Raw genomic sequence first — 23,581 nt, forward strand, 5'->3', positions numbered from 1 at the left:
TTTTGGCAGTCGTGTAACTGTACAGTAATACTTCTTTCCGCCTCTTTATACTCAATACGTTGCAGATGCCCATTTAAGAGTCACAGAAAATAGCAGGAAAGCAGAGGACAGTAGCTCGTAAGACACTTATTTAGAGAACGCAACAAATAAAGCTACCAACATTTTCGTATATTATTCTGGCAATGACCTGTAACAAACATAGTTGCTACTGAGTACAATCCGGATTCAGTCCATGACCACCTAGTTTTCAGAATACTCAAAGTTATTATGGTAGTTCTGTCACTTTACGATACCCCCAGAAACACGCAACCTATACTGGCAAAAAGTAAAATCTCCTTAGTGTAGTGTATGTTAGTCACCCAAGACATAGTAGGTCTTTGTAGCAGCTATAAAGCAAATCTTTGGTGCGTGGTGCCTCTCAGAAGCCCATGTCAAGTGGCTGTAAGCAAAGGGTCGGTGCAGCAGTTGAAACTTAGAACCCAAATACGGCAGTATCTCTCGCCTGCAACGATGTAATGAAATTAAGGAATATATGCCCTTCAGCTACGACTATGAGGAGCATAGCGTATGTTTGGTTGCCATCAGTTAGGTGACACATCACAGGTTGCACAGTTAAAAGATGTTATCTTCAGAGCTCTTTCGTGGGACTTTCGTCAATATTGGTCTTATGGGCGTTAGTGAAGGCAGCAACGACGATGTTGAACACATACCGACATTCTTCTTTGAATGTCGAACAAATGAAAGAAAATACATCACGGAACCGAATGTTACATGTTTTTTCTTTCTGATGCCTGGTAAAAGTGTGAAAGTATCCAGTGGCTGTAACTGGGACTCCTTCAAAGAAAATTAATTTATAGACAGGCTGCACATACGTGACAAAATCAACTTTCAGATTAAAAGGGAGATCCAGTGAGTAAACTAGAAGTTTTTTCTTTGCCAAAGTAAAGAGCAAAATTTCGAATAATTTGTTGAATCCTCTGTTCACATTAGTCGACGCAAGACTGGCATTCCACTTTTTTCTATCGACACCGGTCATCACTCCCCAGAAGATATATATCAATATAATATCAGATTAACTAGTGTTTTTGCTCTGCTGCAACTTGAAGCAGTTCGACTGTTCTATCTTTTTCTTTACTCAGCAGACGTCAGAGCAAATGAAATCTTCGTATTACATGCAGGGGGTGTACAAATATTTGGAAACATCAAAAGCACAACGTGCCAACGGCCTTGCCGCAGTGGTAACACCGGTTCCCGTCAGATCACCGAAGTTAAGCGCTGTTGGTCTGGGCTAGCACTTGGATGGGTGACCATCCAGTCTGCCGAGCGCTGTTGGCAAGGGGGGTGCACTCAGCCCTTTTGAGGCAAGCTGAGGAGCTACTTGATTGAGAAGTAGCGGCTCCGGTCTCGGAAACTGACACACGACCGGGAGAGCGGTATGCTGACCACAAGCCCCTCCATATCCTCATCCAATGACGCCTATGGGCTGAGGATGACATGGTGGCCGGTCAGTACCGTTGGGCCTTCATGGCCTGTTCGGGAGGAGTTTAGTTTTTTAAAAGCACAACACATTAACATGCCTCATGCTGTGCAAGCATAGCGTTGGCTTTCTAAACATCTTCTAGGATTGGATACATAAAGATTCTGTATGGTTTTCCGGCAAAATAGTGGTACGTTCAGGTCACGAGGATGGAGATGGATAGCGAGCACTCACGATTCTTTCCAAAATAGACCACAAAGGCTCAGTAATGTTGAGATCTGGTGACTATGGTGGGCAGGGGAAATGCGACAGTTCATCCTCATGCTCACAAAACCAGCTCTGGACGATGTGAGCTGTGTTACAGGGTATAAAATAAATAAATAAATTAATTAAATAAAACATTAATTATTGTATATGTATGATAGTGATTGGTTGTAATTAATATTTGCTTATCTACAACGTGGATGTTTAATTATTTGGTATCAGACGCTTGACAATGGCTTTTTCGTAAATGCAATGTTATTCGTTGTTGACCGTGAACTGTAACTCAAATAATCGGACTTCGTATTTAAATCGTTTCCAAAGACTGCTGCGGTAGGTGCGGACTCAAAATCTCAATATTAGAATAATATGCCAGCCATGTCAATACGTCGTACAGAGGTGACTGTCTACTAAACATAAAGAAGATTACACAGTTAGTTAATTCAGATATATTCAACGAATAAGCCTACGGTTAAATAATTCAACTTACTTTCATAAATATAGAATCTTTACAGAGTCGAGTGCCTAGTGAGATTGCAACTCGCAGTGTTCTTATATAACATCAAATATGGCGGTGTGCCAGTTAATAAAATACACATGCTTCCCGCACCAGCTATTGTACAAGACCTACTTCTTCTTAATGAAACATAAGAGTGTCGTAATTGTATTTTGTTTTATCAGCGGCATAGCGCTGCAGTTCTGTGCCATAGTCTTTATTTATTTGTCAGCGATTAATTATTTAATTAAGATTTCGCGCTTCCGATGAAACTCACGCACGGCATGCAAATGTGCCTTTGTAAGGTCCCTGTCGTCTTGGAACACAGCATCACCCTGGGGATGTACTATGGGGTGGATCTGATCAGTCAAAATGGTCACAATCTTTGGCAGCGATGCCAACTTGCAGAGTAACAATGGCGCCCATGGAATATCACGATATGGTTGCCCAAATCATCACTGAACCATCACCATCTTTCACTCTTAAAACGTAAACTCGACCCTGTTGGAAAATTTGAAACAAGACGCATCCGACCAAACCACTTTCTTTCCATTGCTCCATAGACCAGGTTTTATGGCTTCGGCTGACATTTCCCTGTTACGGGTATTTGCATCACTGATGAATGCTTTTGGAATTCCAGTTTATCCTGCAATTCCCAAATCCCTTTTATTTTTTATTTTTTTTTTTATTTTTTTTTTTTCGACAGGATTCGCGAATGCAACATTCTGTTCTGCAGTGACCGTCTGCCACGCTCACTCAACACACACTTTAGTCCGCGTTGTGACATAGAGGATGATGTTACTCAGCTTTCCCTGTATGCGGTACTAATCTTCGAAGCGGTGCCGTTTGAAACACCAAACACTTCGGCTACATCTACATCTACATCCATACTCTGCAAGCCACCTGACGGTGTGTGGCGGAGGGTAGTTTGAGTACCTCTATCGGTTCTCCCTTCTATTCGTCTCGTATTGTTCGTGGAACGAAAGATTGTTGGTATGCCTCTGTGGGCTCTAATCTCTCTGATTTTATCCTCATGGTCTCTTCGCGAGATATACGTAGGAGGGAGCAATATACTGCTTGACTCTTCGGTGAAGGTATGTTCTCGAAGCTTTAACAAAAGCCCGTACCGAGCTACTGAGCGTCTCTCCTGCAGTCTTCCACTGGAGTTTATCTATCATCTCCGTAACGCTTTCGCGATTACTAAATAATCCTGTAACGAAGCGCGCTGCTCTCCGTTGGATCTTCTCTATCTCTTCTATCAACCCTACCTGGTACAGATCCCACAATGGTGGGCAATATTCAAGCAGTGGGCGAACAAGCGTACTGTAACCTACTTCCTTTGTTTTCGGATTGCATTTCCTTAGGATTCTTCCAATGAATCTCAGTCTGGCATCTGCTTTACTGACGATCAACTTCATATAATCATTCCATTTTAAATCACTCCTAATGCCTACTCCCAGATAATTTATGGAATTAACTGCTTCCAGTTGCTGACCTGCTGTATTGTAGCTAAATGATAAAGGACCTTTCTTTCTGTGTATTCGCAGCACATTAAACTTGTCTACATTGAGGTTCAATTGTCATTCCCTGCACCATGCGTCAATTCGTTGCAGATCCTCCTGCATTTCAATACAATTTTCCATTGTTACAACCTCTCGATATACGACAGCATCATCCGCAAAAAGCCTCAGTGAACTTCCGATGTTATCCACCAGGTCATTTATGTATATTGTGAATAGCAACAGTCCTACGACACTCCCCTGCCGCACATCTGAAATCACTCTTACTTCGGAAGACTTCTCTCCATTGAGAATGACATTCTGCGTTCTATTATCTAGGAACTCTTCAATCCAATCACACACCTTTGGTTACGGAAGCACCAACATACGAGTACCAACAATTTTCCCCCGTTCGAATTTTCTTAGCTCCGACATACTGCACTCACCACTACGCAGAACACTGTTCTTATTACGACTGACATTTGCAACATACCGAGGACATTGCACAGGTGCCGTTCGTGATGAGATACAACAGCGCAAGGTGCGTGCTTGGCTAGAGCCCGCATCTGTGTTCAAAGACGCATTCCTCGCGGTGTTCCCATATTTTTCTCCAACCTCCGTAAATTGCCGCATCGAGAAAGTGGAACCAGAACGAGTCAAGGGTTAAGATGTTAAGAGGTAACCGGCTTGACGCAAACAAATAGTCTTGTGCCAGGAGCAAAGTACTTTGTAGTTTCAAGGTCGACGTCTCAAAATACCGGTCGGCACAAGTGCTGGTGTGTAAATGCCGCTTGTATACGTCGCACTCTCCTGGCAATACAAATAGAAGTCAGCGCTCTGGAAAGGACTACGGTCTGAAAACTTTATTCCACTTTAGTAGTGTGTATTGAGAAACAACAATTTCAGACAACGGTTTCAGATAAGATGCAATACTCTGTCGTGAATTTTACAACATTGTATCGTCACACGACCAACTGACACAGTACACGAAAACAGAGCCGTTTAAAGCAAAAAAAAAAAAAAAAGCCTGCTTATAGATAATTCAATGAAAAAATGTTGTTGTTGTTGTTGTGGTCTTCAGTCCTGAGACTGGTTTGATGCACCTCCCCATGCTACTCTATCCTGCGCAATCTTCTTCGTCTCCCAGTACCTACTGCAACCCACATCCTTCTGAATCTGTTTAGTGTAGTCATCTCTTGGTCTCCCTCTACGATTTTTACCCTCCATGCTGCCCTCCAATGCTAAATTTGTGATCCCTTGATGCCTCAGAACATGTTCTACCAACCGATTCCTTCTTCTGGTCAAGTTGTGCCATAAACTCCTCTTCTCCCCAATTCTATTCAATACCTCCTCATTAGTTATGTAATCTACCCATCTAATCTTCAGCATTCTTCTGTAGCACCACATTTCGAAAGCTTCTATTCTCTTCTTGTCCAAACTATTTATCGTCTATGTCTCACTTCCATACATGACTACACTCCATACAAATACATTCAGAAACGACTTCCTGACACTTAAATCTATACTCGATGTTAACAAATTTCTCTTCTTCAGAAACGCTTTCCTCGCCATTGCCAGTCTACATTTTATATCCTGTTTACTTCGACCATCATCAGTTATTTTGCTCCCCAAATAACAAAACTTCTTTACTACTTTAAGTGTCTCATTTCCTAATCTAATTCCCTCAGCATCACCCGACTTAATTAGACTACACTCCATGATCCTCGTTTTGCTTATGTTGGTGTTCATCTTATATCCTCCTTTCATGACACTGTCCATTCCGTTCAGTTGCTCTTCCAAGTCCTTTGCTGTCTCTGACAGAATTACAATGTCATCGGCGAACCTCAAAGTTTTTATTTCTTCTCCATGGATTTTGATACCTACTCCGAATTTTTCTTTTGTTTCCTTCACTGCTTGCTCAATATACAGATTGAATAACATCGGGGAGGGGCTACAACCCTGTCTCACTCCCTTCCCAACCATTTCTTCACTTTCACGTCCCTCGACTCTTATAACTGCCAACTGGTTTCTGTACAAATTGTAAATAGCCTTTCGCTCCTTGTATGTTACCCCTGCCACCTTCAGAATTTGAAAGAGAGTATTCCAGTCAACATTGTCAAAAGCTTTCTCTAAGTCTACAAATGCTAGAAACGAAGGTTTGCCTTTCCTAGCTTCTAAGGTAAGTCGTAGGGTCAGAATTATGTTATGTTATAAAATTAAATTTATAAACCATTTTTCGCTCAAATAACGTCACAGAATTTTTTGTACTAGTCTAGGTATGTTACACTTAACCTTATATGCAAATGAGTAAAAAAGCACTGAGAATTTCGCAACAAGGTTAGATTTTTGGCTCTCGTCATTATTTAAGTTCTGGAAGCTATCACTTAAACTGATGATATATAAAGACGTAACATTACATTTTAGACCTTTTATGGTATGTGATATTACTTCCTACAAAAGTATCTAGATTTATTTTATTGCTTCGAACCAAAATACTGAGAGGAACGCTTTTACTGAGTGTTTTTGGTGACATACCTTTGAGACACGCAGTGCTGCCATTGCTGAGCGTGTAGGCGAAGGCGCCGACCTTGCAAAGGCAGTACTTCTGCTCCTTGCAGTAGGCGTTCGGAATGCAGTCCTCATCGTAACGGCAATCGACTGGAAAGTAGAACAGAAATACAGATTCCAAGAGAAGACCAATGCCCAGCACAATTTCTTCACGGTCTGAAGAAATTCCATATCTCCATGAATGTTTTGAGTCTCAGTGCGACAATAAGAATTAGTTAATATTCCGCTATAGACAAGGGGGACCACTAACCTGTGTAGTGCGAATTTAGTTGATGCAATGTGCTAGTTGCTTTCCTTAGTAGTAAATGAATAGATTTGGTGAACACTTTACAAGAGCCCTGTGTTTAATATGAAAGATGATCATGAATTGTGGAAAATAAAGCTGATGGTCATTCTTTATTAAATTACCAAGTGTAGAATATTTAATACTGCAAATTTTAATGATATCTTGGTTTGTTTCGGAAGAATTGTGATATCTTTTTGCCGCACACACTAATTTTAGTGGCGGAAAATCATTTTGTAGAGGAAATTGCATAAAGATGGTAGTTTTGTTCATATGTTTCGCAGGTGTAGGATGACGTTACTAAATTATTCAGTACTTTCGTGTGATCCAATTTTCCATATATACCTCTTGCACGTTCAGCTGTATTTAGTAATAATATAGTTTTGTAAATGAGGTAATGATCACTATTTAATTAAAATTTTGGTTATAAAACCAGCAGTTTTAATTTCGACCGTGTGGTGATTATCAAGTGGAATAATCCAAACTATGCTTCAGCAAGTGTCAAAACGTAAAAATTATCTGACATTTGTACATGCCGTCGTCATTTCCTTATGTTGGGTATTTAATGGTAAGGATGCATCCTTACAGTTAAATACCCAATATACAGTTGTGATGACGGCATGTACAAATGTCAGGCATTTCTTATTTTGACATATCGACCCTCTGAAATGACAAGGCGTCAACTAAGAATTCATTCGTGTCGTGTAAATTGATTTCAAAATTTCCTTAACTCATTATTCAGTCGTCTCTCACTCTACAATAACGATTTTTTGATGTGGCACTACTAAGTGCTTCTCACAAAGAACTGTGACGAACATTTACAAAAGCAGTGAAATCTGGAATGTAACTGTGTTAACCTTTTCCCTACAACATTCCTTGTAAAACTGCTGCTGCAAACAACCTCTGAAAACTACAAGAAATTTGTACCTGGTCATGCTTTCGAGGGCCTATGCGTTTTCAAGTGCCACTTACCTCTACCTTGTTTCTTCAGTCAATTTATAAGAGCAAATTTCCTTTATCTTGTTTTTTTTTTCTACTTCCAAATATGAACAACTTACATGGTAGATTTTTCCTCGTTTAAACACTGATATTTGTTAGGAAGAAAAGATTTGACAAATGAGAACTATTAATTACAGTAATATTCATATATTTTTATCAGTAGTTACAAGAAAAATGATTCAGTAGTAAAAAAGTATGTTCCATCTGTCAAACAGACCTCGGTATCCCAACGAATCAAAAAAAGTGATATCAGGTGGTACTTCGGCGTACTTGTAACTCGGCTATTTCTCCGCAGATTGCAACACGACTACTTCAACATGTATCAGCATCTTGTCACACTAAAAACACATTTTTTTTTTTTTCAATTTTATCAGTCGGAACCTTGTCATTGCAAAGGGTCGATGAGTTAAACCACAGCTCTGCAATATTCCACTCGATAATGGCCACATGGCCGAAATTACAATGGCAGATTTTATAAATAAATTTCATTCATGATGCCGTTTAAGAAAATTTCTTGAGTATGGATCACAGTTACAAGTTAATAATTCAGTATATATCTGAAATACGCCACTCGACTCCAAATGTTCTTGCAAGTAGTTCCGTTGCCACAGTTCTTACCGTAACAGATTTATCAGACAATCTGAGCAGACCTCTCAGATTGTTTGCAGATGATGTTGTCATTTACCGTCCTAGAAAGTAATCAGACGATCAAAATAAATCACAAAATGATTTGGACAAAATATCTATATGGTGCAAAAAGTGTCAATTGACTCTAAATAATGTAAAGTGTGTGAAGTCGTCCACATGAGTACTAGAAGGAATCCGCTAAATTTCGGTTACAGGATAAAACACACAAATATAAAGGCTATAAATTGAACTAAATACTTAAGAATTACAATTAGAAATAACCTGAAATTGGAATGATCACTTAGATAATGTTGTGAGGAAAGCAAACCAAAGAGTGCAGTTTACTGGCAGAACTCTTAGCAAATGCAACAGGTCTAGTAAAGAGACTCCTTACACTACTACGTCCTAAAGTACTGCTGTGCGGTGTGGGATCCGCATCACACAGAATTGACGGGGGGCATCGAAAAAGTTCAAAGATGGGCGATTCGTTTTGTGTTATCGCGAAATAGGAGGGAGAATGCCATGGATATGATACGCGAATTGCGTCGGCAGTCGTTAAAACAAAGGCGTTTTTCGTTGGGGAAGTATCTTCTCATGAAAGTTCAGTCATCAACTTTTTCCTTAGAATGTGAAAAATTTTTTGTTGGTGCACGTCTACATAGGGAGAAATGATAAAATAAGAGAAGTTAAGGCTCGCACAGAAATATTTAAGTGTCCGTTTTCCCCTGCACTCTGTTCGAGAGTGGAACGGTAGAGAAATAGTTTGAAAGTTGTTCGATAAACCATCCCTCGGGCATGGATGTGTGTGCTGTCCTTAGGTTAGTTAGGTTTAATTAGTTCTAAGTTCTAGGCGACTGATGACCTGAGAAGTTAAGTCGGATAATGCTCAGAGCCATTTGAACCATTTGATAAACCTTCTGACAGGCACTTATTTGTGAATTGTAGAGTAATCAGGCAGATGTAGATGTAAATATTCGCTCGAAACTGGCTGAGACAGACCTGCATTCGCCGACAGCCGCAGTTCCTGTTGGGTTGAAACCGATCGTCATTGACAGGCGTGACATTCGTCTCCAGTCCCTGTCGGTCACCATTTGTCTACGACCACTGTTCTTACGCCGTGTTACGTTGTTGCCAGGGGTACAGCATTCCTTGTAGACACGTTGGACAGACCACGTTGATTCAACAAATGAGGCAACTTCATTCGCGGTGTGATCATGGGGACGACCATGCACGATGTACTTCCTTTTTGCCTTTCTGTCACGTTATGTGTAATTAAAGGTGGAGCGGGGAAGAAAGGAAAGGAAAAGGAGGGGATCAAAACTGTCAGTTGCATTGCAACATGACGTGGAATCAGCGCGGCGACGAGTGAACATGTGTACCGGACCAGGACTCGAACCTGGGATATCCTGCTCACCAGGCAGGTACCTTAACCACTGCGCCATTCGGGAGACAACGCCACCGCAACTGGGCGGACATCTCGGCACGCCTCACGGCCGATGCACGCTAGAGAGCCTACGTAGAGGGAGGGAGTGGCCAATGGTGATAGCATCGCTGATTGGCTGGGAGCCGAGGACGCCATATTTTTACCAAACTGACGCTTACTTGGTACGAGTATAAATAGATACTGTGTGTGATATTGGTTCTCTTCAACGCTTCGAACGCCAATTCTATTGTACAATTATGTACAGGTTGTAATACGGTAGGTATTGAAGGGCTTTTGTATGTTCTCTGTCTGTTCTATTTACGTAAATTACTTTACAGTCACTCTCTTGGTCTGATCTATCAACTCACTGGTTGTCGCTGCTAGAAAGCTCGTTTGGTTTCTTTGTGTATCGAACAATCAGTTTCTCTCAATATGATTATAATGCCTACAAAACAAAATTTAAAAAAATTAAAGAATAACCTTTTTACTGATACATCCCCTCCATGAAAGAAAAAGTAAATGAACACCACACTATTACTACTGTGGCCTTGTAGCATGGGGGTGGAGTTTTAACTTTAATGCGAAGGTTGAGTTCGAATCCTACTCGAACCAGGTTTTTTTTAAACGTCCTTTTTTCGACTTTTAATGGTTCTTGAGTGACAATTCATGCTACACGATCTGTTTTAACATGTATACGGACTGGCGACTCGCACTTGGCTCTGTAGTCTTGGCTATTCACATTCTTGTAAATTATAATTATCGTGTGGATATTCAGTTACTTATTTTGAATTACTTTCTGCTGTTTTTAGTAAAGTACCTAAGTATTGATATTTCTCTGATTTTCTGTGGTATAGAGTTCCTAAAAGTGTGTACGAATGAGGTGTTTTGCCAGCATAAGAAAATTATATAAGGTCGACACACATTTAAAATGTATTATGTGGGGACGGAAAGAGACAAGAGTTTACCAATTTCAGCGATGAATATCCGCAAGGAAAAATCTGAGATACATTAAATGAAACTTCTTTTTCTTATTAATCAGCTGTCAATGTTTATATAGCATCATAAAATACAGCTGTTGAAATTCGGCATACATACACACTGCTTCAAGATACTTCCATTCGCTCACAAATTTATTAGGGCTATATAAACATAGACGAATGGCATTTGTTTTAATTATATACCGAGTATTAAGGTAGAAGATCTGCTCTGGTCTCATGCGTCAAACACATGCCTTATTTTACTCGTGAAGTGGCTAGCTTTCTGCTTGTGTCTCTACCTAATTGTGTGTGTGAAATCTTATGGAACTTAACTGCTAAGGTCATCAGTCCCTAAGCTTACACACTGCTTAACCTAAATTATCCTAAGGACCAATAAAAAGGTGTTAACATGTGGACGTAATGTGCTGTTCCAGTCTCTTCTGTACCTAAGGTCCATCACCGTTCCCTTTGGATCCCTACGTAATTCGGTGCTCTCCGATACACACGATCGAACAGCGGAGGAGTGGTACTCAAGCGTCAACTTTAGGTTACAATATCTCCGGATGTAATTAACATTTTACAATGCAACAAACGGCACTGCACGGCCGCCACGGCTACGACGGTCGGAAATAGAAGGTGCACGGCGATTAAAGCTAATCTATACGACCAAACTCAAGACAGAAAAAAATTCAATTACAGCGCTAATAGCAACTGTAAGTTCCCGCTGTCACTGGTTACCTGAAACTATCCTCACACCAGCTACACGAGCTGCCGCGTGACCAACCAACAGAAGCAGATTCCAAATGAAAAAAGAGTGAGAGAAGGAAAAATAAGAGCGAATAAAAAAGTCAATACGCTTTTGAAAAGTACTAGAGAAATATTATTATATTCAAATCAGTTAACGGAAAAAATAATAGTCAAACTCTTTTGAATGCATTTATGAGTAAAAAAAAATTGCTGCATTTGACAAAATTCGAACCTACGAACTTTTACGCTGAAGCACCAAAGAAACTGGTATAGGCATGCGTATTCAAATACACAGACACGTAGACAGACATAATAAGGAGCTGCGGTGGGCAACGCCTACACAAGATATCAAGTGCCTGGCGCAGATTTAGAGTTGTTTGGGCCTGGCCTTTGTCTGGAGCGATTTAGGGAAATCACGGAAAACCTAAATCAGGATGGCCGGACTCGGCATTGAACCGCAGATTTTAGATCGGTTACTACTGCTACAATGGCAGGTTATCAAGATTTAATTGAGTTTGAATGTGGTGTTGTAGTCGGTCCACGAGTGATGGGACACAGCATCTCCGAGGTAGCGATGAAGTGGGAATTTTCCCATACGACCATTTCACGGGTGTACCGTCAATATAAGGAATCCGGTAAAACATCAAATCACTGACATTGCTGCGACAGGAAAAAAAACCTGCAAGAACGGGACCAACGACGACTGAAGAGAATCGTTCAACGGGACAGAAGTGCAAACCTTCTGCAAATTGCTGCAGGTTTCAATGCTGGGCCATCAACAAGTGTCAGTGTGCGAACCATTCAACGAAACATCATCGACATGGGCCTTCGGAGCCGAAGGCCCAGTTGTGCAAATTGGAAAATTGTGGTAAGATCCTAAGGGACCAAACTGCTGAGGTCATCGATCCATAAGCTTACACACTACTTAATCCAACTTACACTAACTTAACGCTAAGGACCACACACACGCCCATGCGCGAGTGAGGACTTGAACCTCCTTTGCGGAGCGCCGCACCAACCGTGGCAAGGGCGCCCCAGACCGCGTGGCTAACCCGCGCGGCTCACTCGTTTACCCTTGACGACTGCACGACACAAAGCTTTACGCCTCGCCTGGCCCCGTCAACACCGACGTTGGACTGTCGATGACTTAAAATATGTACCCTGCTAGGATGAGTCTCGTTTCAAATTATACCGACCGGAATGACGTGTACGTGTACGGAAACAACCTCATGAATCCATGGACCCTCCAAGTCAGCAGGGGACTATTCAAACTGGTGGAAGCTCTGCAATGGTGTGGGGCGTGTGCAGTTGGAGTGATACGAGACACGTAATACGTCTAGATACGACTCTGACAGGTGACACGTACATAAGCATTGTGTCTGATCACCTGCATCGATTCATGTCCATTATGCACTCTGATGGACTTGAGCAATTCCAGCAGACCATGTGACACCCTACACTTCCAGAATTGCTAAAGAGTGGCTTCAGGAACACTCTTCTGAGTTCAGCCACTCCCGCTAGCCATCAAACTCCCCAGACATGAACACTATTGAGCCTATTTGGGATGCCTTGCAACGTGCTGTTCAGAAGAGATCTCCACCCCTCGTACTGTTACGGATTTGTGGACGGCTCTGCAGGATTCATGGTGTCACTTCCCTCCAGCACTACTTCATACATTAGTCGAGTCCATGCCACGTCGTGTTACCGCACTTCTGCGTGCTCGCGGGGGCGCTACACCATATTAAGCGGGTGTATCAGTTTCTTTGGCTCTTGAGTGTATACGTTGGGTTAACGCGCTATCCAGTGAGCCACGCCACTAAGCTGCGGAAAACTGCTACATTTATGACTCTGGTGATCCAGTTGCCTAAAAAAATTCAGCTTTACGCAGTGTCGTGCGAAGCTTATCTTGTGTGGGCTGATCTCTGTGATAATAACAACGTATTTGTGAGGCTGAGTCGCGTCTTGTCCAGAAGGATCCAGTATGTAAGAAACCCGTGAATTCCGTTAGGGTCGTTGTGCGTGTGATTGTGTGTTTGTGTGTGTGTGTGTGTGTGTGTGTGTGTGTGTGTGTGTGTGTGTGTTGTTTTTGGTGTGGTTATCAAGTGGGATGAAATACGAAAAAAGGAGCCAGACGCAGTATTCGGGATCCAAACACATAAAGAAAGAAAGCCGGACAAGGAATCGGAAGCGAACTAATTATGGCAATTTGGCAATGGCGAACGGTTCGGTCTTGTCGTTGAGTGCTCTGATTTGAGGAAACCAGCTCCAGCGGGTAAAGTGTCGCTGTCAGACTACAGAACGCTTCAACCAACAGAAACTTAGACATATGAACATCGAATGGGGTGACTTCATATCAAACACTACTGTTCTTGAGAAGGCAAAGATGTAAGGTACAGAAGCCACCATTATTGGCCTCCAACTCAGATGGATTGGGCATGTCCACCCGACGAGAAACAAAAGACTTCCTGGACATATTTTGTGTAGTGAAGTGAGCACATTGGTAGAAGGCCCCATGGTGCTCCTCTGAACCGCTATAAGGACCAGTTCAAGAACAATCTAAGGAGTCTAAACATCAACTCAAGTAACAGGTGCGCCGCAGCAGAAAATCGTGATCGCTGGTGCACGGATACTTAAGGTGTTGCCATACGTTTTGAATGGGAACGTCTGAGATGCAAACTTCGGCTGGCCTAGCCACGTCCTCCACCATTTATTATGTTTAACCCATGTGCCCGCATGTTTCATGCCAGGATTGGTCCGCTAAGGCATCTCCATACCTGAACTGCGATACAATAATAGCAGTACAGGAGAAAAATGAAAACTCGGATACAAGTAAGAGCCGACTTCTATAGGTGGAGGAGAATCCGAAACAAAGGTTTGCACTACGATGCAAATAATCGTTTCTGCGAGAAGTATTATTCAATTTTTGTAGTCAGGATGGAGAGAATAAAGTAAATAAGCGTCATTTGATTCGATAAACAAATCTGCATTATTTCTAACGCGAAAAGTTTCAGATTGTTGTAGGTTGGTACCATGATACGTGGAGCATGCTATAACACAATAACTTTAAGCATGAAGTAGGTTTCGAAAAAAGTCTCTAATCTCGAGACCTATTTTGTAACAAGAGTTCATCCAACGATAACATCCCACAGCCAATGAGGAAACAAGCGGTGAGTTATCCCCTGATAACATATACGTGCTGTTATCGCCGCGTGCCACAGTTTTATCGCTTATGCGACAGGCGTGTGACTCACTAACTAAACTGAATCCTCCGCTAACCGTACACAACAATGCGCGTATGTGAAAATACAGTACTTCCATCATTAAAATGTTTGCCTGATGCTGTATATCTCTGTTTCTCTAGAGTGACCGAGCACATGAGTTTCAGACGCAGCGTTTTCAGAATTGTATTCCTCGTGATATTTTTCATGGGGCAGTTTCATCACAATATGCAATCATTGGAGGCGTGTCCCCCTTTTTGGCCGTTGAAGTATCTATTTCTCATTAGACAAAGGCTCACCCTCGACTTCGTTGCACTATTCAGTTACAATCAATAACATTCTTTCTCTGTGATCTTCTCGGCGAAAGTGATGAACTCAGCGATGTTTCTTTCCGCGTCTGCAGTCTTTCGATAGGTTGGATGCTACTCGCCATGATACACTCTTCATGTCAGAGTGGCACTTACACGCAAAGTCCTCAGCTACATCTCATATACATTCTAATCTCTGCCTTCCCTCCATATTTTTTTTTTCCAGCTAGTATCATGGAAGTTATTCCATGACGTCCTATCATCCTCTATTTTGCGGAGAACTTCATTTCTTGTTAGTCCTTTCATTTTCAGTATTCTTCTGTAACATCCCATCTCAAACGCTTAGACCGATTTTCCTACAGACCACAATTCACTCCAGGAGCGTACATTCTCAGAAACGTCTTCCACGAATTAAGGTTGTGTTTGGTACCAGTAGAATCCCACTAGCGAAGAATATTCTCTTTCCGTGCACTAGGCTGTTCCTTATACTCTACTTGATTCTCTCTCTTAATTCTGCTTGCAAGACAGCAGAACTACATTTGTCTACTACATGGTCCTCAATTTTGATGTTATTCGACGCTAATCGCATTTCTGCTACTCCTCGTTATTGACACCCGATCGATATTCTGTTCTCAGTGCGCTCTTCAACGCACACTGCAATTTCAGTAACTCTTTATTACTTTCACAAAGAGAAGAGAGAATTATTTCTGTTATAGATCTCTTATTATGGAATGTTAAGGCAGTTCTTAGAAGTCTGATAAGATTTGTTCTAGTTAGTAATGTTAAAATCTGAACACGGAACTATAGGGAAGTCACATCGACCATTTTAGTGATTAATTAACCAAATTTTCTTGAATGACATGTATTGAACGACATATTTGAATTAACTTAAGTGTTTCTGTCTCAAAAAGTTGTGACTGTACAAACCTGTTTGTAATTTTTTTTATAGAAAAATGTACTTTGTACTCTGAAATCATCAAGGTTTTCCTATTTTTCTAATACTTAAGAGATATTGTTTTGTTATTTTTAAGTGATTTTTACATCCATATTTTCAAAAAATAATTTTTTTGTAATTGTTGATGGCTGATTAGTGTAACTGTTCAGGCTAGGCAGAGTAAATAGGATATCCAGGCTAAACAGCGTAGCCAAATAAAAAATCATTGATATCCTTCCACAATACGTTTTAAATCCACTTCTGAACCTTTCTTTTATTTCCTTGGTTGCTTCTACGATACACACATTCAACGGTAGAGGATCAAGGTTGCATCCCTGCCTTACATTTTTTTTAAATCAAATTCTCTCTTGGTCTCCCTCTCTTATTGTTCGTCTTGGTTTCTGTACATATTGTATATCATCCAGCTTTTACTATACAATAGTAGAAACCAGTATAAAGGCATAGATATTTGTAGGAAAATTATAATTGTCGGTTGGAATAGCTGTACTGAGTTTATAAGAAATAGTATGAGATCCAGTATACCGACAAATGCATTCAGATGGTGTCGCATTCGATGTAAGTAGTACAGTATATAACAAGATACCAACGATTAAGGTGGTAGAGGTTGGAACTCGGTATTTAGGCAGCTGGCTCTATATGGTGTCATGTGTGCGTACGTGCCTTTGCTGTGGAGAGGAAGTATACACCATTAGTGACCACGCGGTCACCATTATCATGGATGAAAAAGCAAAAGTCGGTGCGTACAAGGAAATGGAACTCTCTACTCGTCGAAACGCCGAGAAGATAAACCGTTCAAGTGCAGTGATTGATAACTTCGTTAGATTGGGTGCATGATACGGACAGTATAGAAAATACGGGCAGAGTACTAAATTATCTGAGGCCTCGAAACTTTTACTTTTGCGCAAAGCAATGGCCACACACCATCTTTCTTCTCAACTAGTTGCTGATTTACAGTTGCCAGTAACTGCCAGACGAGTACGACAAATCTTATCAAACGACAAACATCTTGTGTTCCAGAAACAACTGTAGAAACCTGCTCTAACACCAAAACACAAACATGCTAGATTGGAGTTTCCTGAAAAACAAATGTCTTGGACTTAAGAACGGAATAAAGTGACCTTCAGTAGTGAGATGGAGTTTAATTTAGGTAGGCCTGATGGATTTCACTTTCAATGGCATGTTCTGAGAACAGAGCAGCCAGTAAGAATGAGCAGAAATTTTGGAGGTGGAAGCGTTATGATTTGGGCAGCCTTCTGCACTAAAGGTAAGTCGCGCGCTGCTTGGCAGAACACTACAATGAAATCTGACATATACACTGAGATGCTAGAGACAGGATTGATTAGAATGCATGAGGACCTAGAGGACGAAACTCTAATGTTTCGACAAGATAACGCACCTGTGCGTTTCTGCTATAAGATAAAGATGTCTTGCCCTGGGCTGCACGTAACCGGATTTGAACCCCGTGAAAAACCTTTTGGGAGTACTTGCAACTTGCAAGGCGTGTTCATCTCTATGGAGGGCAGTTTGAGGCCCATGTGATCTGAAAAGAGCGACACAAGAAGAGAGGGCGACAGTTTCACTGCAGTAGCTGCTAACCCAAACAAAATTAATACCGAAGAGAATTTTTTGAAGTAATTAGGAAGAACGGAGGTTGGGCAACAATGCAATAGCTCAACAAAACAGTGAGTGTCTTTATTTCAATTTCCATCCGGAAAATGCAAACGCCTCGTTTTGTTACTCGTGTTATGGAAGAAACTATTTAATTCCGTCATGATTGTTTGTCTCGTACGTATCTATTACTTTCATAATAAAATTCCAGACATGTATGCTTCAGACACCGTACTACACTCCTGGAAATGGAAAAAAGAACACATTGACACCGGTGTGTCAGACCCACCATACTTGCTCCGGACACTGCGAGAGGGCTGTACAAGCAATGATCACACGCACGGCACAGCGGACACACCAGGAACCGCGGTGTTGGCGGTCGAATGGCGCTAGCTGCGCAGCATTTGTGCACCGCCGCCGTCAGTGTCAGCCAGTTTGCCGTGGCATACGGAGCTCCATCGCAGTCTTTAACAATGGTAGCATGCCGCGACAGCGTGGACGTGAACCGTATGTGCAGTTGACGGACTTTGAGCGAGGGCGTATAGTGGGCATCCGGGAGGCCGGGTGGACGTACCGCCGAATTGCTCAACACGTGGGGCGTGAGGTCTCCACAGTACATCGATGTTGTCGCCAGTGGTCGGCGGAAGGTGCACGTGCCCATCGACCTGGGACTGGACCGCAGCGACGCACGGATGCACGCCAAGACCGTAGGATCCTACGCAGTGCCGTAGGGGACCGCACCGCCACTTCCCAGCAAATTAGGGACACTGTTGCCCCTGGGGTATCGGCCAGGACCATTCGCAACCGTCTCCATGAAGCTGGGCTACGGTCCCGCACACCGTTAGGCCGTCTTCCGCTCACGCCCCAACATCGTGCAGCCCTCCTCCAGTGGTGTCGCGACAGGCGTGAATGGAGGGACGAATGGAGAAGTGTCGTCTTCAGCGATGAGAGTCGCTTCTGCCTTGGTGCCAATGATGGTCGTATGCGTGTTTGGCGCCGTGCAGGTGAGCGCCACAATCAGGACTGCATACGACCGAGGCACACAGGGCCAACACCCGGCATCATGGTGTGGGGAGAGATCTCCTACACTGGCCGTACACCACTGGTGATCGTCGAGGGGACACTGAATAGTGCACGGTACATCCAAACCGTCATCGAACCCATCGTTCTACTATTCCTAGACCGGCAAGGGAACTTGCTGTTCCAACAGGACAATGCACGTCCGCATGTATCCCGTGCCACCCAACGTGCTCTAGAAGGTGTAAGTCAACTACCCTGGCCAGCAAGATCTCCGGATCTGTCCCCCATTGAGCATGTTTGGGACTGGATGAAGCGTCGTCTCACGCGGTCTGCACGTCCAGCACGAACGCTGGTCCAACTGAGGCGCCAGGTGGAAATGGCATGGCAAGCCGTTCCACAGGACTACATATAGCATCTCTACGATCGTCTCCATGGGAGAATAGCAGCCTGCATTGCTGCGAAAGGTGGATATACACTGTACTAGTGCCGACATTGTGCATGCTCTGTTGCCTGTGTCTATGTGCCTGTGGGTCTGTCAGTGTGATCATGTGATGTATCTGACCCCAGGAATGTGTCAATAAAGTTTCCCCTTCCTGGGACAATGAATTCACGGTGTTCTTATTTCAATTTCCAGGAGTGTATAACTTTCGTAGAAACTCTGCCTTTATACTGATTCCCACTATTGCAGTGTATTTCTATTTTTCCGAAGATTTAGATCAAGTTGGACCACTTTACAATGTAAACGCGTTTTCTTGATCGGCAAATCCTATGACAGTTCCTTTTTATTTCTCAAATTTTGCCTCCATTATCAAAGAGTTTCATTACACAAGTAAACTTCCATAAATATCTCGGTTGATATAACAGTACTAACGATGTTGCAGAATTACTCACCCCTCTGCCTGGTGTCATTTGCTGGAAAACGCGTTTCGATACTTCCGACATTTCAAGAATTAAAACACGTTTTACGCCTTACGCGATTCATACAGTGACAAAACTACCCGAAGTGAGAGAAAATCTAATAATGTTTGACATTATTATTTTCTAGACCAGACCTGCAGTTGCGAAAACCTTCGCCTCCTACTCGATATTAACTAATTACAGTGAGAGAAACTCATGATCCAGTATTTAATTTACACTGAACACGGATATCTTTTTGCATTTCGGTCACCGGAAAATACTTAGACTCTGTATAGCGAGCAGAGATGTGATATCTAAGGATGTGCTCTGTTATCTTGGATATAAGCTTTCAGTTTACATAGCTAGTGATAATTTTTTTGCTGTCGTCGAATGAAAAACCAGAGCAATGCGGCAGTGAGTTTGAAATGAGTGAAACCGGCGCACTCGATTGATATTGTTTTTACACTTCAAGTAAATGCTAGAATGGGTTCTCAAATATTAGGACGACTATCTCTTGTCGTGAATTTAGCTGATCACGTTAACTGCAGTTTGAAGGATAGGAGTCACCTGTTCGAAGGTTGTTTTAAGCCCCATTGTGTTTTACCAGGCATTGTCCTGTTGGAGACAGTATTCTCCTGTCTTCCTTCGATCTGAGCACCGTTTCGTACTGTCAGCAGCGGGAGGGGGGGGGGGGAGGGGGCCGATGAGAGCTACAGTGGAATCAATTCTCTTTGCAATTAAAGCTGTGTGCCGAATACGGAACCTTCATTTCCACTAGCCGGGATCTTACCGAAATGTCTCGCAATCTGTCTCGCAGTTTCAGTCTGACAGCACCTTTCTCTTGCTGCAGTGTAGTCATTTAGCCTCTATCAGGTACATTTAGTAACGACGGAGGTGACTGCTAGTTAAAGCGTCAAGAAGTAAAGATGAAGCCACTCGTCGATCCAATGTGAAATTCTTCAGCTGACTAGGACTTGAGTAAACACCCATCCAAAAATCCTCTTAATGCCTCCTAATTTCATTTAAATATTTAAAATCAGAAAATAAAGGGTGATTCTGACATTTACATAAAATCGAAACGCACTGTCTGTGAGTACGTTCGCTAAAATGACCGTTCCGCTTTTGAATCTGTGTGATATTATTTCAGGATGATTAGTGACTACAAGACAGCCATCATATACTGGTGACGTTATTAGAAGGGCTCAGTTGTCAAATGGTTTGCGCGGGGCTGTCAATGGAATCACTGCAGCTCACAACCAGACATATGTTTCACTGCTAGAAGTGTCCTACCAACGTGCGAAGTGATGCCGTAGGGTCTTTTTACACTCGTCTTTCAAGCTGCTGAACCTCTTCCCTAGTTATTGCTTTCTCCTTCTACTTAAAACTGCTGATACGTTTTACAATTCAAGATAACGACGCTTTACGTGAATAGAAACTGTCTATTGTAGCTCAGTTATGCAATACTTTACCAATTCAGTATTATTGGTGTTACAAATAAAAGGCTTTCAGCACAGCACAGTGAAAACACAAGAATACGAATGAGGCAAGTAACTTACGAGGGACTGTTCCACGTCACTGATTCAAAAAGCACTTTTATATCTCAGTACAATCTTCTTATTCACAGATACATTTAGCATATTGTTCAGGGTGTCACTGAAAACGATCAGCATAGAATTACTTTTGCTGTCTGCAAATGACTTTACTTTCTTTGGGAAAGATGGTATCTAAGAGCACAAGAGGAATGAAAGCCCCTCGATCTGTGTCAAAACTATGCCCAAAATACTCCCACTTGAAATACTGCAGCGCGTCATTTGTTTCGTTGGCAGTGTTATGAAGCACGTAGTTGCGCACGGATAGGACGCATTTGGTGAGGACCTGTTTCCAGAGGACATTTCAGTACGATTTGTAAATACTTATTTGTTCTTGATGCAAGAATGGATTTTGCAGTATAGTTGTGTGATTCCAGAACAGAGTTAGAATCGGAAAATCATGTGTGTAGTGCCATATTTCTTTTCCCAGAGGACGTACACTCCTGGAAATGGAAAAAAGAACACATTGACACCGGTGTGTCAGACCCACCATACTTGCTCCGGACACTGCGAGAGGGCTGTACAAGCAATGATCACACGCACGGCACAGCGGACACACCAGGAACCGCGGTGTTGGCGGTCGAATGGCGCTAGCTGCGCAGCATTTGTGCACCGCCGCCGTCAGTGTCAGCCAGTTTGCCGGGGCATACGGAGCTCCATCGCAGTCTTTAACACTGGTAGCATGCCGCGACAGCGTGGACGTGAACCGTATGTGCAGTTGACGGACTTTGAGCGAGGGCGTATAGTGGGCATGCGGGAGGCCGGGTGGACGTACCGCCGAATTGCTCAACACGTGGGGCGTGGGGTCTCCACAGTACATCGATGTTGCCGCCAGTGGTCGGCGGAAGGTGCACGTGCCCGTCGACCTGGGACCGGACCGCAGCGACGCACGGATGCACGCCAAGACCGTAGATCCTACGCAGTGCCGTAGGGGACCGCACCGCCACTTCCCAACAAATTAGGGACACTGTTGCTCCTGGGGTATCGGCGAGGACCATTCGCAACCGTCTCCATGAAGCTGGGCTACGGTCCCGCACACCGTTAGGCCGTCTTCCGCTCACGCCCCAACATCGTGCAGCCCGCCTCCAGTGGTGTCGCGACAGGCGTGAATGGAGGGACGAATGGAGACGTGTCGTCTTCAGCGATGAGAGTCGCTTCTGCCTTGGTGCCAATGATGGTCGTATGCGTGTTTGGCGCCGTGCAGGTGAGCGCCACAATCAGGACTGCATACGACCGAGGCACACAGGGCCAACACCCGGCATCATGGTGTGGGGAGAGATCTCCTACACTGGCCGTACACCACTGGTGATCGTCGAGGGGACACTGAATAGTGCACGGTACATCCAAACCGTCATCGAACCCATCGTTCTACCATTCCTAGACCGGCAAGGGAACTTGCTGTTCCAACAGGACAATGCACGTCCGCATGTATCCCGTGCCACCCAATGTGCTCTAGAAGGTGTAAGTCAACTACCCTGGCCAGCAAGATCTCCGGATCTGTCCCCCATTGAGCATGTTTGGGACTGTATGAAGCGTCGTCTCACGCAGTCTGCACGTCCAGCACGAACGCTGGTCCAACTGAGGCGCCAGGTGGAAATGGCATGGCAAGCCGTTCCACAGGACTACATCCAGCATCTCTACGATCGTCTCCATGGGAGAATAGCAGCCTGCATTGCTGCGAAAGGTGGATATACACTGTACTAGTGCCGACATTGTGCATGCTCTGTTGCCTGTGTCTATGTGCCTGTGGTTCTGTCAGTGTGATCATGTGATGTATCTGACCCCAGGAATGTGTCAATAAAGTTTCCCCTTCCTGGGACAATGAATTCACGGTGTTCTTATTTCAATTTCCAATAGTGTAATATGTTTCCTTCACATTCACGCATGCGCTGTCTCGAGAAGGTAACGAAGACCCGAAAAACTGGTAAAAAAACCCATATAGTATACCGTGTCCTTTTCCTTGATTGGCATTCTGTTATGCCATTTCCAGTCTTTGCACATTATGCTATGGGAGTAGGTAAACAGCAGGTCTCCATCTTTGTCAGACAACCGCCGGTTACTTATTCTACGAGATGGGTAATGTCTTGTGAGGAACTAAAATCAGCTATTACAGTGTCCATAGTTCCCTCTGTCTTATACCCATCATTTTCCTTCCTGGCAGTCTTCAGTGATTGGACAACGCGGTTTTCGAGAACTGCGTACCGTATTCGAAACTGCGCTTCGCATAGTTCTAACCAGTGTGTTCTGCTGCGACTTCTCCCGTGGATAGCGACTATTTCTTTATGAATAATCTGTCCGCAAAAATCGCGCGGTATTAGGCTGTTCGAATGTTACACACTCACGTGGACCGGCCGGCAGATTGTGTGTGTTGTTTCGTATTAATCATCGCTTGATTACATTGTCAGCTATTGACACTGAACTAATGTTGCAATGAAGTGATGAAATCCTGAAGAGTACGAATCAAACGTAATATTAGCGTCAATTTGTAATTTTCTTAACATTTCATTCTAATAAATATTAATTTGGCAACAGAATGAGAGATTCACATCTACACCTATATCTACATGACTGCTATGCATTTCACAATTAAGTTCCTGGCAGAGGGTTCATCGGACCACCTTCAAGCTGT

At 43.0% G+C, this 23,581-nt stretch overlaps 1 protein-coding gene and 1 pseudogene across 1 annotated transcript in view; one reads left to right on the top strand and one right to left on the bottom strand.

Moving 5' to 3' along the window:
• LOC126483858 (prion-like-(Q/N-rich) domain-bearing protein 25) overlaps positions 1–23,581 on the bottom strand; it is a 194,040-nt gene that overhangs the window by 66,362 nt on the left and 104,097 nt on the right. The window contains exon 3 of the mRNA XM_050107084.1: positions 6,269–6,391. Coding sequence (XP_049963041.1) covers positions 6,269–6,391 — 123 coding nt within the window. The remainder of the gene's footprint in view (positions 1–6,268; positions 6,392–23,581) is intronic.
• On the top strand, positions 1,218–1,335 carry LOC126426683 (5S ribosomal RNA; annotated as a pseudogene).

This window comes from Schistocerca serialis, chromosome 1, assembly GCF_023864345.2.
Source record: "Schistocerca serialis cubense isolate TAMUIC-IGC-003099 chromosome 1, iqSchSeri2.2, whole genome shotgun sequence".
NCBI lineage: Eukaryota > Metazoa > Arthropoda > Insecta > Orthoptera > Acrididae > Schistocerca > Schistocerca serialis.